A 17,698-nucleotide genomic window follows, 5' to 3' on the forward strand; every position below is an offset into this window, starting at 1 on the left:
CGAAAGTGAAACCATCCTCGCGCTCCACTGTCAAACAACTGCAAGTTATTAAATATTCTTTCTTATAAAAGGCAATCTCAAGAATGCACAAACTTACATTCCGCTATCATACTGGAAGGCAGTCAAAACATGATGAGCACTTCTTGAGCTTCTTCTCCTCCCACATTATGTTGATTCCAAGTGTTTAACCTCTATCCTTAAAACCAGGTCCCAAAACACTTTCCTATTAACTCCGGTTTAAGTGCCACGTCTGACGCTTGCCAGAGCAATCCCACAGTTCTGGGCCAGTGTCTGAAAAACACAAATACCTACAAGCACGGTCTTAAACGGGAGTTTGTTCTCGCTCTTGTGGCGCCCTGCCATCATGTCTGGCCAATTTCTCATCCATCAACTACAGGCTAGATGCAGTTTGCTGAAACTCATATTGCAGTGTATCAGACTGTACTCTGTAGCCTCATTTAAGTCATTCTCGTCTGAGAAATGTCTAGAAACTCTTGGATTGTGATTATTATTTTTTCTTATTGCGTGCTGGCCAAACTCCTCCAGTAGATAAATGAAGCTGGAGAGTGGTTTGCAGACTGCGCCAGTCAAGCTAGTACGTTTTTGATTCCTAGTTTTTATTTGCAAATAGCTGGATTAGTCCTTGGTCAGTGCCCGTGGCAACATGTGTACAAAAGGTAAGGATAATGCTATGATGGCATTGTGTTGGAATGTCATTGGATACCATAGATTATGTAATCCAGACAAACACGCAACACAGAAAATATGATATGCTTTGTGTTGGTCTGCTCATCATGACAAATGTTCCCTTGAAGTTTGATAACATTTACCCAAGATCTAAAAAGGGCTTAAATGGTGACCACATTCTTTGCTTGTGATGTCATGGGTTTACATACAAGACATAGTTCCATCTACTAAAACCATTTTTATATATTTGTATACATCCCTCCCAAATCTAAAAGAAAAGATGCCATCGCAAGTATGCCACTTGTTATTTTACGCTTTGTCTATTGTTTTGTTTTGGCAGATAACGTAGCACCCATGCACAGTATCTCCAGCGGCCTGAAGGAAACCATAAACCCTGGTGACATGGTCCAGGACGCAATACACAACTTCTCACCGGCATATCAACAGTACGCTCAGCAGTCCACCCAGGAAGTTGTGCAGCCCAATGTGAACGGCAAAGCAGGAGTCGGCACTACTAGAGTCAGCACCACAAAGAGTTCCAAAAAATCGGACAAAGTGATGCTGATCGACACGGATGATGAGTTCTAGTTCTTCATCAATCCTGATCTTTTTATTTAATCCCCCGCAAAAAACATGACTCATTTTGACTTTAACAAAGACATTAATAATGTAAGTCTGATAATGATTCTTTAGCTCATAATGAACGCTTTCTAGAACGGTTAATTTCCCTCACTCTGCTCATTGTTTTGGATCTCCGATGTACCCCCGGATGATCCAGCCCGGTAATGGAGAGTCCCTTCTCATTCCAAACCATTCTTATGATGCATACCTGATAAATATCAGGCATCAGGAGCCGTTCAGACGGTGTTAATCTGGGTATGGCAATTTCGAAAGCCGTTATTGCATCTGCCCGTTTGAAGTATTTGCTCAGCAGCCCTTTGCTGGGTCTCACCACGAATCGAACCGGCTTTCACAGACTTTGAAACTCGCACTTCAAACTGTTGTCTGTGGCTCTTTTAATGCTTTGTATCAGTCGTGCCATGCAGACATCGATTGATTTGGAGACACATTCATTTTCACACCAAGCCTTCAAAGTGTGCAGGATCTGATGCAAAAAAGGTGATGATGCTGTCATCGTGTATTTAAATAGCAAATAAATCGTATTCGCCCATTGTGCGGATGGTTAAAACTTTAACTTATGATGTGGGGTTTTAATTGTACAGGTTTTAAAGGGGGACGTTAACATGTTAAATTATGTTTGGTTATCGACTGTTAACAATTAAAGGGCATTTTTATATTAGCCACATTACGTCATAAGCTACTGTACGATATGTTTCTCTGTACAGTCCTTTGGTGTTTTCGCATCATTTAGTGGTTAAAAGCTTTTATATACCATCAACGTTGTGTATTTAGTCAAGTATCACACAGAGTTATTGAAATGTGTATATATATATATTTACTACTTGCACACGGGTAAAGTCTTTTTCAGTCCTTCAAAAAGATGTAACGTGTTCTACAATTTGAAAATTACTTGTGGATTATGGTTATGTCTGAATACAAAATTGTTTTCATGATGCTGATATTCTGTTGATATATGTAAGGACCTGGTTGTGCTCTTCAAAGTCCACGTATATCCCCTATTGAAGCAATATTAGAAGGTGGCATTGCCTGACTCCTCAGTGTAACAAGACAGACTTGTGCCAATGATTGCTGCCTTATAAATGTGGATGAAGGAAATTATATAATAACATTTACTTTATATTTTGACAGATGACAGGTCAAGACATACAATGCATGTATAAAGATAACTGAACATTAGAACTATAGATAATAATAAATTCTAGAATTTATTCTATGAAGATGATTTCTAAACAAAACATGATTACATGAGAAAAGCTTTATTTAAAAGTACAAAACAAACACTGCAGACTTTTACAGGAATAATTTACCACCTTATTCAGCCAGAATGGAAAAAACAGAATGATTTTGTTTGTACATGAGGGTTTTTCATTTAAAGCAAACAAAAGATACGTAAATAAAATAATTTAGATGTTGAAAAAAATCTAAATAAATATCCAAGTTAATTAAGGAGGAGAATCATTAATATGATTAATCCAAGCCTATGCTTCGCTGCCTTTCATGTTGTCCATATATACATTTGCCATTTAATATAGAACGATTACAGCTGAGAGGCCTATCAAACAGGCAAACACGGTTGCGTATGGAAATATGGTTTTACAAACAACCACGCCCATTCATACAGTACTTAAAAGATGACGAGCTCAATGTTTAAAGGCACAATTTTTACTACAATTTACATTACTACTTCCCCCAATACCTTTACAGTTTCATCATAACATTGACAAATATAAAGTAACAATTTGGAGCAGCATACTTTATATGTCATGGAGACGTTTATAGGCAAGTGTGTTTTAAAGAGCATTGGTAAAAATTCCTATGTGCGTTCATGGTAAATAGCTTTTAAGGACTGACCTTGAGCACATATTATATACTTTGAAAAATAGATATATTCATGTGTAAAATATAGAATAATTTATCCTATTCAGCCCAAAGGGCCACATACAGCATACATAGAATAAAAGACAGAAAAAAGGTACCCACTTGAGAGACCACCTTCACTATCCAACTGTGTTAAGAGGAACGTTACCGCACTATTCGGAAATCAAGAAATGTCAACAGGCCTCAATCTAGCTGATCATGACATGATATTCCTGGTGTGGAGGTATCAGTAATGGCTGATCCTCCTTTATAAATTACATTTACAGCTATCGCTTTTCAAACTGGCCAAAGAAAAACTGGCAAAACCTTACAGAACAGTTTGTGTCTTTACCATTAAAGTGATAATTCATCCCAAAATGTATTATATCATAATTTACTCTCTCGTCATTTTAAACCTGTATGCCTTATTTCTACCACAGAACACAAAAGAAGATATTTCGAAGAACGTTGTAAACTGGCCCCCCATTCACTTTCATTGGTTTTGTGTCCATACAATAGAAGTGAGTCCAGTGCTGTTCGGTTAGCAACTTTCATCAAAAAATCTTCTTTTGTGTTCTGTGAAATAAAGAAAGTCATACAGGTTTGAAATGACTAGAGGGTGAGTAATGACATTTTTTGAATTAGGGCATTATGACCTGGCAACCGGAGGGCATTTCATTTACGATATAAATAAAAAGAATAAATGAATGAAGCACATAGACCCGGCTTTGGTGGCAGCTGAACAGAACATTGCAAAGCAAAACAGCAATGCCAATAGTCTAAAAAAGAGATAGCAGATCATCAGCTTTTGATCACAGCATTTGAAACAACACAGAAATGTCGCCACCAGATGTCAGTGAAAGCACAGAAAAAGCTGTTTTGTTCAGTCCTCTTACACAGAAAATCCATTCATTGTACAGCTTCCATAAAGAAGTGATTTGTAGCACTTCCTTTCAGGGGAAAACAATTCCACATAAGTATAATATAATGAAGTATCTCAACGAAACTGAGAATGTGGCCACATTATGAAACAAGGGAAATTTCTGGGGGGTTTTCTTCCTCTAAACGGAATTTGTGGCATTAAGGGAAGGTGAAGAAAGTAGTTTTAAAACTCTTTACGTCCAAAAAAAAGAGGATATGTGGTCACTTTTAAAACGAACAGCACATCATGTGTAACTGTGAAAGGACAAAACGGACATCTTGACGTGGTTTGAAATACTGACTGTAGGTTTGACCATTCACCAAAAACAATGCCATTGAAATTATGAATACTGAAATTAAATGTTTTTAAAATCTCAAAATAGAAATCTCTCTAAGCACATTCACTGTGAACACTAATAGTGTGCCGAGTGTATATAGATAATCTGGCCGTAGGGGCTTTTTTTCGCAGAACATGGCGTGTAAGAAAATGACTACATTGGAGTTAAATAAACCACTAAATCAAAGACAGTTGTGTGTTATTCTAGTTAGCTAAGAATTCCTGGATACATATAAAACAAAGACAAAGATCTAGATAGCGTTTGAGGATACGGAGACATGTACAGCACTTGTGGAGATATAAAAAGTGTGCTAATGGAACATCATGACCTCTAAAAGCCGGGGCTTGCAGTGGGCTTCCCAGCAGCACAACACTCTCCTAGTGTTTCCTGCTGTGGTAGAACAGTCATAACCACCAAGATAAAAAACAATCCTGACATCCTGATGAGTTTACTGAAAAACAGCATAAATGCTGTACATATTTTCCTTTTTACATGATGCACTATTGAACTGGTTTAACATGAGGCGTCAGGATTGTTCTTACCAAGAGTTTGTGTCAAAATATCAAATATTTGCGTTTCATAGACGTACATTTTGTCAGGGTTATCCACACCGGCAGTGGCACCTTTTCGTGACAGCAGTAGGAATGCTTTCTGATCGGACGGAATTTTCTAGTGAACCACGTCTGGAGCTTCAATTTGACATCTCAGTTCTGTAATATACAGGCTATATTTTCAACTGCATTTGTTTGCCAAGACAGCTCCTGTTATCGTTTTATCCAATATGGATTACCTACCATTTTATGGTGTCGTATAAAGACAGGAAAGGTCAGGAAAACAGTATATCTTTGAGATAGCTTACGGCACAGATGTGCCGTTTATAAGTCATCATCAACCTGTTATAAAAGACAAAAAACACCATCAAGTGCCCTTTTCCGACGACTCGCTTAGTCTGCGATTTCCATCAATAATATTTACAAATAATGTCAGTCTGCTTTGCAAATGCTTCATAGTATTATACTGTAATAAAACAGTAATATAAGTGCCATTTTCCTATTTAGAAATCTAATTTTCCGATAGTGAATTTCCTCCCGTTTATCAGTAACGTATAACGCTTCAGGATAAGGATTTAACCCTTGATACAGGTATCGCCCTCTGGTCTTTTACAATATCCGATAACCTTTTAAAGTAACATCGTCTTCTACCAGTGCTAACTATTTGAGATCATTTGGGATTTTTTAACTAATGCAACATTTAGTTCAGTTTCTGATATAAATGCAATATGCCACAGGCAATCTGAGCTGTCGGACCAGCGCTACCGTGGCAGGTTAAATCAAGTACTATCTCACACTTAAACAAGTGCGCATCTCTGCTAAGTCTCAGCCTGTTGAGAAGCGGAAAGAGCGGCTGGTGTGCCATGCCGGTGCCGGGAGTTTATAGCACAGTGCACAGACAATATAGATTATGTTGTGTGTATACGTGTGAGAGTGTAAAAAAGAGAGATATGAAACAAAACAGATGCAGCCTATGGTAGTCATTCACCCTCCCTTCAGTCTGATCACTAAGCTGCCAACAGGCCAGTCTGGGTATAAAGCCAGGTTGGACCAGAAGGAGCCGGATGGGAAGGGTCCATCATCACTATGAATGTGCCGAAAAGGGGGCGGAGCTGGGGCTGTGATTGGCGGACTTGACAATGGTGATGACGCTGGTGGTGGCCACCTTACCATGAGGCCCGCGGGTGACAGTCCGGGCAAAGCACTGCAAGGCCTCGTACTTGGCCCGGAGCGCATCGAGCTCCAGCCGCATGCTGGCGTTCTCACGGGCCAGCTTGTCCACTTCCTGTTGCAGCTCTATTTTTTGCCGTTCCAGCTCTTCTCTTTGCGTGACGCGCTTGATGCGGCAGCTGGCCGCGTAGCCGCGGTTCTTCAGCGTGCGGCGGCGCTGTTTCAGCTTGACCATGTCTTCCTTGGTCAACCCGCGCAGGTGCTGGTTGAGCTCCCGTACCGACATGCCCACCAGCTCGTCGTCGCTGAGTGCCGGGGCATTCTCGCCTGCCTCCTTCTTTAGCTGTGTTGTAATAAGCAATAAGATAATGTTTTTTTAATGAAAGTCTGTGCAGTTTTTAAATGTGAAAGGTTAAGGAAATATTAACTTAATTCTCTCATAATTTCCTTTTTTCTTGAGTTTCTTGAGTTGAACACAAACATTTTAATAAAAAATATATGTCACTTTGTGTATATATAGTCCCAAAATGTTGAATCTCTATAAGCATATATATAAACATTAGAAATTCAAATGACTCATCTGCTTGATCTGTTTGTTTTCTATAGCAAAATGACGGGTCAGTGGGAACGATAAAAACTGAGATTATTTAGCCAAACTGTAACCAAAGCAAATTACAATATTAATAAATAAAATATATGATGGATGTTTGTGGTTTAAGAAGCTTCAATATTATGGGACCTATATACAGTATGTATGTGATATTGTTATAAAAATAGTGTTTGTGGTCAACTGAAGGAAAAAAGTCATACATCTTGGATGGAACCAGAAAAGGAAATTATCATTTTTGGGTAACTATTCCTTTCAAACATTCACATTATACAATGGTTAGTCTGTTACATTAAAGTGAAGATCTGAAGAAGAAAAGTGGCATCATTATGACAATAAATACTTTAGTTATAAAAGAGCAAGGTTATTTAGTTTACTACAACTTAAACTTTTAAAACATTTCTATTTATTGAAATCAAATAAATGATCGACTGGTATGGAATATTGAAATCAAATTAAATATTGGAAAAACTAAAGGAAAATTTGAAATGTCTCAAAAATAAACTGAAAAATGTTTAAAGCAATAAAATTATAATAATAAGCAAAAAATGTAATAAAAGTTGTCTCTTACATAGCAACATAAAAAAACAATAAATCATTAAAAGACAAAAGCATAAATCTAAATTACTAAAACCTTAATTAAAATCAACACTAAAACTAAAAACTTATTTAAAATATTAATGAAATATTTAACTCGAAATAATAGTGCAGAAGTATGGTGTAACATGCAGTATATGGAGGAGCCATACAAGTGCTGTCTGGGGTTTTTATGTGTTTGTGAAAGTGAATATTAATAGATATAATACCAGTGTCCTGTAATGCGCTGTAGATAAATGAATCACGTTTATGAACAGTGACATGGTCTTACCTTTAAAGGTTTGTTTGCTTTAAAAAGAGTCGTCATGCCCTGCGTACAAGCAGCTAGTCAGAAATCCTCAAAATGTGTCTAAAACAAAATACCAAAAAGCATGCTTTACAAATCTTAGTTTGTCAATAAACACTTTTGTGTCATGAACATTGCACTGAAACTGCAGAGTAAAATGAAGTTACCGGGAATAAACAGCAGATGTCGCTAGAGCACTACAGCGCCACCTGTTTACTTGCTGATCTCGCGTTCTCACGATGTCGCTCACTTAGACCGTTACAAGACCGCAATATAGCAGCAGGTCAGCTCTCGGCGTGCGGCTGTGTCTGATCTCTCGTCTTAGCGGTTCATGGAAGGCTGTTTTTGCCGCTGCGCTATTTTTACAAAGGCCACGTTACGTTTCAGCAGCACAGCATCAGAATGCGTGAACTCTACTCGAGACCGCTGCCATGGAGACCCACGGCACATGGGTGAGGCGAGAACATGTCACGTGACCAGAAGAACGGTAAACACGCTCCATTCATAATTAGCTCGGTAACAAACACAGGAAGACCCCGCAAAAAAACTAGCTGAACTACAAACTAGCATTAAACTGAAGTAGACACTCTATCAAATAACAGTTAAGTTGATAAGTCAAGTATGAAACAAAAATGCGTCTGTTTATAACGTTAGTACTATATGAAAAGTGATAACTATTAACATTTCTAACGGTTTTTCTGAGAAAACAAAAGTGAAACCCAAACTTGCTACTACTAAGATCCTGTGATGTGATTAAAACTGAAATACATTACTAACTATTCTGGCTCCCCTTACAAAAATGAGAATTCAGTCATCATTTACTCGCACTCGTGTCATTTCAAACCCGTATGACTTTCTTCCTCAGAACACAAAACAAGATATTTTCAAGATTGTTGTTAACTGGACCCAATTCACTTGTCCATACATTTAGTCATTTAGCAGAGGCTTTTATCCAAAGCGACTTACAGATGAGATAAACAATAGAAGCAATTGGAACAATAAGGACAGTAAAAACTGTACTCGTGTAGCCCACTGCAGTATACAGAGCTAAGGATTTTTCGTGTAAGGATAGAAAGAGTAGAAAAGAAATAGAAATCCGTACTAATCAGTCAGGTTACTATAGAAGGGAATGGGGTCCACCAGTGGGCTACTGTTCGGTTACCAACTTTCTTCAAAATATCTTCTTTTGTGTTCTGCGGATGAAAGAAAGTCAGAACGTTTTGAAATGACATGATCATTTTTGGGTGAACTATCACTTAAAATACAACAAAAATGTGTAGACCACACACAAATGATGCGATGTTGAGTTTTACTCATGTCTAGTGACTGTTCTTTGCCCTTCAGTAAACGGAACATTCCAGTAGGTCTTCTGTCACATCACATGGGAACAGTTTCCCTTAAACGGTCACTGTTATATTTATGCTTTTAGACAATGTTCTTTATCAGGTTTAGGACTGTGGCTGAAAGGCTGGATCCTGTTACACTAGGCTTTCCTGGCTCATTTCATGTCCTTATTTAACTGTGCTTGTTATATTTAGCACAGAGTGCTGACACAAACCTCCAGTTGCCAGTGACACAATTTCAAGTGGAAATGTTCGAGCGACAACTCATTAAAAAGGAAAACAAGGGTGGAATTCCCAATGCAAGCTACTCTTTTACCTGCACGAGAGTGATTCTTTCTGTAGTTTAATCGTGTAATACGGAATGAAACATGCATTCCATATCTTTGGAGTTCAGATAGCCCACGTCTTATGTCTCCTGTCTGGTCATCTGGCCCTGAACTCTGCATACCGCAACCATTTTAAGTGTTTGTTTCATCCTGGTGGGAATACTTTGGTGTGGTTACATTAAGTATCACTGACAAGTGAGCAGATTCACTGCCTGTGGCATGATTGGTGAACTTTGAGTCATCCAGTGGAGTCCGTTTTAGTGAACCACACCGGACGTGCATCAGTTGCTGGTTTAAAGATTTTAGTAATGACAGGACAAAAGAGTATAGAACAGAGTAGTTGAAACCAAATGCCACCAAGAAAAAAAAAGATTACTCAAAGCTTGATTCATACCACCTGGCCCTTGATGTGAGGGTTACATGAACAGCCCCTCATTTTGTTTCTATAAAACTGGCAACAAGAAGAGTATGTAATTCATTCATAATTGAAAAAGTGAAGGCATATATTTAATTGTGAGCAAGCATGTCTGGGTTTTCAAAGCCATTCTTTAAAATAACTGATTGAATTACTTTTCTCTGTTGCCAGTCCTGGCAAACTTTGTTTGAAATTGAATCTGCACCGTTCCCATGTGTTATCTAAAACTGTGACAAACAACACAAGGCCAGCTCAGACAAAAAGAGCTTTCCTAGACAGCAACTTGGCTCAGAACGCCTGGTTTTAAAATGGCTGTGACAGGGAGACCCTGTCTTTCTTTCCAAGGAGGACCGTGGAATCAAGTTTAAAAAAACACTTCCCTCTCTATTCATGGGGCCTCCAGCCTTTCAGCTCTTTCTCACACACACACACACACACACACACACACACACACACTTCCTTGAACACTTCGGTACGTGGTCCCCCTCTCCATGTGCAGAGAGAACCGGGGTGAACTGACAGGGGCCCCCCTTTCCTGCTCAGCCCTCAGAGAGAGGAAAACCATAATGTCCCAAGGCCAGGTCCGTGTTTTCATGGTTTCCTGGGCACAGTTTATAGGATTGAATGCCACCTTTGATGCTTAAAGTTTGACAGCCAACCAAAAAAAATGAATCTGTGTTACAGAAAAGGTCCCTGTGGAAGCCACGATGGTGCATGAAGTGTGAATTACTAAGCCACATTCCACACACATGCTGAAACTGAGAAAAGCAAAGGGGCCCCTCTGTCAAAGAGCTGGACACTTAATACTACGCATTATGTGTGCTACTAATTCATTCTTTGTTACTACAACTATCTAAATATAACCAGATTCACTCCACTGTATATTTAAAACTATACGTATTATGGCATGCATATAAAAACACAGCAACAACACATTTTTCACGTAGAGGTTAAAAAGTAAAATAAGCAGGGATGCACTGGTGTGTACATTTTGTCAAATAATGAAAACTGATCATTCTTTATCCTTGGAAGCCAATAACCAATATACTGGCCGATATATAGTATTTAGAAGTCCTTCACCCCAAAATTCCTACTCGCCAAATTCTGTCATCATTTACTTACCCTTAGATTGTAACAAATCTGTATACATTTCTTGGTTCTGCTGAACACACTGGAAGATACTTGGAAGAATGTCAGATCTCATTCCCCATTGACTCCCATAGTATTTATTTTCACTAATATGGCAGTAAAAGGTGGGTGCGGTCTGACATGCTTCCAAATTTCTTGCTGTGCGTTGACAGCAGAAAACAAAATAACATTTACTGTACCAAGTCTACTTTTGCCTAAAGGTTCTTTAACTTTTGTCATTTAAACAAATGATAGATTCTTCCAGTACTGTACTGGATTTTAACTGAGCAGCATGCGCCTGATGTGGTACAAACAGGGGAAATAATCCATAATTTATCTGCTTTTAAATCGCCAATACAGATATGGCTGACATCATGCATCCTTAAAAAATAGCGCATTTAACTCAAGAAATAAATAAGATGATTAATACTTCATAAAGCCATGTGGCCATTAATCACCATAGTGCTGTATGCAGTCAAACTAAATTACATATTGTGCCTTCAACAGTGTAAGTTAAAAAAACATTTAAACAACCATCTGAAACATCTAAAAAACGGTCTGTCTTTGTGTATATTTTAACTAAATTCACTGGTTTACTAAATGACTGTTACGGAAAAGCCCCCCGTTTTTTTTACAAGCACAGCATTTTGACTGAGCAAGACAATACAGATAAATTTTCTTGTAAATGGTAGGGTGGTGGAAGCATCATTTTAAATATGTACAATATGTTCATAGGACAGGCTGAAGACTAAAATAGAAGTAATTTGAAGGAATAGTAATAATACTGTAAATAAACTCCCTTGTTTTCATGGGTAATGCTGTCTAGTCATATTGAAAGACTGAAAATCTTTTAACATGACTTGGGTAACACACCCCTAAATCACTGACTATAACAGCTTTATCTAAAGGGTGAACAAGGGAAGAACTGAAAGTATTCATGCAATCACAGTGTGAAGCTGTTCAGACATGTCAGTGCTATCATAGAGATGTTGGTCACGACACTGAATCCACATGTAAAAAAACATGTTTTCATTCATACAGGCAGATCAACTGTAAATTCATGCTTTGGCTTCTCCGATGAAGTGGAAAGAACTGCCTCTGTCAAACTGTTCAGCCAAACATTGTAACGTTTTCCATCTAATACAAACCATGATGCAAACTACAACAAATCTAGGCATCATATTACTTACGAATAATGACTTCCGTGACATCTGAACCCAATAAAACAAACAAGGCAGATCACTGACTGACTAAACCTCTGGCGCGCGCAAATAATGTTTACTAATGTCGAGGATGACGTTCGTTTTCGGCTCCCTATGCAATATGACTATGTAACCGCATATTTGAGCCTTGAGAACTTTCTCAGAAACAAATTACTAAGTACCTCCCCTCTTATGGAATTCAACGCCACAGTTGCAGTGTTAGCACATGTGAGAATATGAGATTCTCTTGTTTTAACCGTAGTGAAAAGAAGTGAATTCAGGCCTTGGGCTTGGCCAAACAAAACTTTGAAGCCAAGCATGCTTGTGTTCCAATGATAAATGGAGCCCTAGCTTGTCCTTGTTGTTTGCTTGCCTCTTTTGCTCCACTGGTTAAACTGTTTGTGCTCGGCACATAACAGACATGCTGCTCTACTTCACAGCCAGCTGCAACGTTCTTGTGCGAGCGAGCTGGAGAAAGCTTCGCTCAGGGACTCGGCTCTGTTTTTCCACAGGGAGGTGCGGAGCTCCGTCTCCTTTTGGTTCCAGCCCACTGTATTCCACAGTGTAGCTGCGCTTTCACAGGGATATTATGTAAAGGAAATGGAGAGCATAGCAGAGCCGTGAGTCATGGTGTTTACTGTTAAGAGTGAAGACGATCGGCAGGGAATCACACCCTCCCAAACTGAAGTTTCTTGGAAAATCCTGTTGTTTCGTGGGGCGGAAGGAAAAGTATGCGGAACCTTGGGAACGATTGGCGGTACCGCCGGAACTTTCTGTGGACTGGGAGGAGAAGCAACAATAACAGCAAAGCTGCTTTCCACCTGGGGACACAGAGATTCGGAGGAATGTCAAGTATGTGCAAAGCAAAGGCAAACCCGCCTAGGTTTTGTGGATTGAACGTGACCACCCACCACTCATTTTAAGGCATATCTGACGTTAAATCAGCTCTGCTAACACCACCCTAACAGTAAACAGGACAGACATGAGGATTGCGCAACTCAGAATCAAAACATCCAGTTACTCAAATGAGCTCTTGAGAATTAAGCACCAGACTGCTCTTTTAGTCCTCTTCCATCCAGAAACTGGTGAAGGGCAGGGTACAGTTTTGTGGTGCAGACTTTCCATTAGCTTTTGACTGATACAATATACACCAATGACATGTACTTCTAAAGAAATACATCACATGTACCAAAGACAGATACCTCACGTGACGTAATTGACAGAACGTTCCAGTGCACACAGAGACACCTGCCGCAGCAGACACAATGTCATAGTGTGTTCACACCAAGCGCGAATGAAGCGTTAAGAGCGAGTGATTTACATGTTAAGTCAATGCAAAGACACGATAGACCTACTTGCGGTGCGATTCGGGTGAGTTGAAAAATCTGAATGTTTGCGTTAACCAATCAGGAGCCTGCTCTAGTAGTGACGTGATGATGACATAGCGAGCGGAGGCAGAAATCTGAAACAACAATGAAGGACTGCGCCTCCGAAGGATCTGATGGACCCAGACACGGCGCCGAATGAGTCTATGTCTATCTTCAGCCTTCCATAGCACATACTGCGCAGCTACCCTCTCAACAAAATTCATGTCCGCCATTTCGCAATTAGACAGGAGCCGCCTGCCAGAAGCCCCTCCCATGATGCGAATTACGCGAGTAAACTCAAAATGTTCAAGCGTCCAACTACATGCGAATAGCGCGATTTACCGCGTTTGGTGTGAACACTTAGCAGTGTGGAAATATTTCAAAATCAATGATGACGACCCACGCATGGCAATCTGCACGCTTACGTCCTTGGTTTTTCCCTTTGGAGGTTATTGGACACTGTGAAATTTGGGGTTTGAGATTTTGTGATAAGCACATAAGAATGATTTCTTTTTCATAATATGAGTTGAAGTTGTTAAAAATAAAGATGCTGATATGTTCATTAGTCTCATTGTGTTTTGTTCTTAGAAAATTGCCACATAAAAACAAAACTGTACAACAGGCATCGGTAGCGGCGAGTACCAGGGAAAAATATCGGCACTCGTACTCGATCCTTAAAAAGTGGTATCGGTGCATCCCTACATGTGTGGGTTTCCTATATTTTCTCTGGCCCAGCCAAATAGTACACTCTAAAAATTGCTGGGTTATTTTCAATCCAGCGTTGGGTCAATAAAGGACAAACCCAGTCGTTGGGTAAATCATTCCATAACATATTTATACTTGACCAACAATTGGTTAAACAACCCAGTATTTTGAACTGAAACAACACAATTTGGGTTAATTTACCACCCAACGGTCAGGTTTGTCCATTTTTGTTCCAACACTGGGTTGAAAGTACCCCAGCATTTTTAAAGTGTATTCTTTTGGGATTGTTATCTACATTACATTTAAAGACTACTTCAAAATCAATATGACTTTGTTTCATGAAGATCAATGAAAGCGTCACAACATGGCTCTAAATCAAAAAAAACTGGCGTGCTTGTCACAAGAGTTGGGTTTGGAGTTCCCCTGTGTTTCATTTTGACTCATTAACTTACCAACTACCGCTGTCTCATTCACTTTCAAGACCCACTACCCTAACCACAGAGATCACTGTAAGAGTTGCACTTCTCCAAAAAGCGCAATCCAAACCACTGCTTTATTTGTCAACGATTTTGAATTATGCAATCTTAAGAGTTGAGAGTTGCTTGATACTACAACGGTGAACGCCGGAAACCAGATGTAACTCAGATCCGACATGTGACTAGCAAAACACTGATCTAAAAGTGTTTACTCACAGAGCATTGCTTAGTGACAGAGCACAAACGCCTGCCCTACTAGTGACCATCCCACGAGTCTATCTTATGACAGTGCAGCGCGTGCACTTCCCCTGGAATTCTAAATGCGGCAGGCAGACAACGTACTGGTTGTGGGAGGCTATCGCCACAGATACCTCAGCAAATCTGAGTCAGAATACCCCACAGACAAGGTCAAACAATCCCACATACAGTACAAAAAAGGAAGGCCAAATGAGGTTGGCCACCTCCAAAATTTTCCAAGCCATAGGTACAAAGGTCACACCAAAACGCAATACGTGCAGGAAGAAGTAATTATTCATGACTACTGTACATACATACAACCAATAATGGAGCAACATATGGGGGTGGTTTCCTGGACACTGTTTAAGGCTAGTCCCAGACTAATTTAAATGTTGGAGGTTCTTGATCGAAAACAACTTGCGTATTTTAAAATATATCAGTGCGATTGTTTTATCTCAAGATGTACACATGTTTCTTTGTCAAGTATGTTTTGAAAAACACTTTAAATATCCTAATTTAACCAAGTCCTGGTTAAGGCTAATCCCTGTCCAGGAAACCGCCCCAGGGAGGCCCAAATTTAGCTGAGCCAGCAACTGGTCGGCCCTTAACAGGCATTCCAGCAAATACAGTTACACTTCAGTCTGTTCCAAGGCAAAGCCTGGTGCTGATCTAGCAACACTTGATCTTCTGCTGACTCTTAAAAAACAAAGCCAAATTATTAAGTGGTCTAAAGCGGACCCTCACAAATGGATGGCAGGCTTTTTGGTAGTCTCCTTAAAAGGTCACGTTTTATATAGCAGTGGTTCTTAACTTTTTCATTGTAAGGCCCCCTTTGTGTAGGGTGCATTGCTTTGTGGCAATTCCAAATAAAGATTTATAATTAAACTAAAAACATATTTGATTATACAATAAGGGAACATCAACTCTTTTGATTCATGGTCTTGTTTCTGATGTCTGATTGAACGAAATTATTTGATACATTTCTATATTTCATAAAATGCCACAAAAAATCCCCCCCCCCCAGTTTGTAAACCACTGACATATAGACCAATGCATGTTCTCTTTAAAAATAGTACTACTAATAATACAAAAATACTTCTAGAATTTGATAGTCTTATTTAATTAACACTGCATATAGGAATTTATTGTTTGTCTGATATTTGACCTGTGTTTTGACTTCCATAACCTTTTATGTTTTACTTATAGTCAATGTTTTCTTGTACAGCTGCTTTGTAACAATGAAAATTGTAAAAAGCGCTATATAAATAAAGCTGGCTTGACTTGACTTCTCTTTAATTTGGTTTTATCACTTCAAATTAGTTCAGGACAGCTACTTTATTATCCATTGTGGAAATGAATCACATTATCCAGTTATGACTCATTGTTCCTGTGAGGGCGTAGCTCTACTGTTAACCTGCCAGAATAGTGGACAGAATAACTCTGATCCAATCACCTACACAACACAAAGATATATATACGTTGCTTTCCAAGCCATTGTTAGGTGCACTTTCAAACAATGGCAAAATATTCGATTGTGAACTTTATATAAATAATTATTTCTTATTAACTGTAAGTTTTGGATATAGCACTTTGCAAAATAATTATAATATTTTATTTCTAGGAACTATAAGCATTTTTGTAATACGCAAAGACTTCACAGCCAGGACTCCCACTGAGATATAAGGGAAGGCATGCCTTCTACAACTATAGGAACAAGGCATGGTCATATTAACTACACAAGGCGCGTTCACTGCGCCGTGCACTGAGGATTTGACATAACGTCATATTATTCTCGAAGCCTCGTGTTGATTAAAGAGCGCTAGAAAAGCATTTTCTCCGCGCGGCTCAGATGACTCGGGATCGTTATATAGTTGTTAGATGTCCCGGCTTGTCTTTCACTGTCTTTATACCCACACAGAGTGCCCTTTGTCCCAGAATTCCTAAATGCAGAACACGTGTTTTTTTCGTGTGTCGTAATATTAATTCTTTTAAAATTACCCGCAGTTAAAAAGCGAAATCGCATCGCTACGTTTTAATATAACGCTGTTTACATGTATAAAAGTGAAGGCTACTGCCTGCGACCACTTTTACTTATTCCCTTTAAAATAAAACAAAATTACGTATGTAAGCGATATTCACGCAATATACATTTGTAATGTACGTACATATAAAAGTGATCGTTTATACAAAGGCGGAAAACTTGAAGTTGTATTTGTAAGAAAATTCTGTTGTCATGTTGCAAAATTTAACACGTGTCCGTATCTTGATAGTTGTTTTTACAATCGAATGTTCGACACATCAAATGCAACTTTTTTTTTCAATGTAACTTTATAACTTCTTATTTAGCATAATTTAAAGAAAATGTATTCGCGCGCGCTTAGCTCAATAACGCGAATATCGTGGTCAGGCTGAATTCTTATCGGTCATCGTGAGAACATCAGCAATTTCAACAGGAATTTCAAAACATCTCTCAGAAAGGCTCGTACACTTTACCTTGTGAACGCAGAATTTCTGTCGGGAATGCGCAGAATCTCAGAAAAGTGTCCTTCGGTCAACAGGTTGAGCCTTGTCTCGCTCGGGATGCGCGTCCTGCAAGCAAAGCGAAATGTTACCCTGAACTAAATTAACTACAAAACAACAACAATGTATCAACATTCCACTCTCTGCTTCCGCAAGCACTGGCGTCACCGGCTCCTCGTGACCGCCCCCTCCATTCATGAAAATAACTTTATGCTGACGTCAGCCAGGCGGGAAACCAGGGGAGGCCAGAAATAGACGCAACTGGTGAATACTTTGGACGACAAAGTTATAATAATCGCTAAAATTACTTAATTAACAGAATG

The 17,698-nt window shown here is 39.1% G+C and overlaps 2 protein-coding genes across 2 annotated transcripts in view; one reads left to right on the forward strand and one right to left on the reverse strand.

The window, feature by feature from the left end:
• Nucleotides 1-2,535, forward strand: part of tmem184a (transmembrane protein 184a) — a 15,393-nt gene extending 12,858 nt beyond the window's left edge. The window contains exon 9 of the mRNA XM_079457567.1: nucleotides 1,028-2,535. Coding sequence (XP_079313693.1) covers nucleotides 1,028-1,275 — 248 coding nt within the window. The 3' untranslated portion in view covers nucleotides 1,276-2,535. The remainder of the gene's footprint in view (nucleotides 1-1,027) is intronic.
• On the reverse strand, nucleotides 2,432-17,541 carry mafk (v-maf avian musculoaponeurotic fibrosarcoma oncogene homolog K). The gene is made up of 3 exons (XM_079457568.1): nucleotides 17,349-17,541; nucleotides 7,642-7,719; nucleotides 2,432-6,509 (listed from the first exon to the last, which is right to left on the reverse strand). The coding sequence occupies exons 2-3, from the start codon at nucleotides 7,675-7,677 to the stop codon at nucleotides 6,081-6,083; spliced, it is 465 nt and encodes a 154-aa protein (XP_079313694.1). The 5' UTR covers nucleotides 7,678-7,719; nucleotides 17,349-17,541; the 3' UTR covers nucleotides 2,432-6,080.
• Nucleotides 17,542-17,698: the final 157 nt, after the last annotated feature.

This window comes from Barbatula barbatula (genome assembly GCF_947034865.1).
Source record: "Barbatula barbatula genome assembly, chromosome: 5".
Taxonomy (NCBI): domain Eukaryota; kingdom Metazoa; phylum Chordata; class Actinopteri; order Cypriniformes; family Nemacheilidae; genus Barbatula; species Barbatula barbatula.

Excerpts from the sequence above, each read along its gene's own strand:
- mafk (XM_079457568.1), bottom strand. The coding sequence starts at position 7,677 with ATGACGACTCTTTTTAAAGCAAACAAACCTTTAAAG. Across the intron at positions 6,510-7,641 it reads AAGCAAACAAACCTTTAAAG|CTAAAGAAGGAGGCAGGCGA; the intron begins GTAAGACCATGT and ends ATTACAACACAG.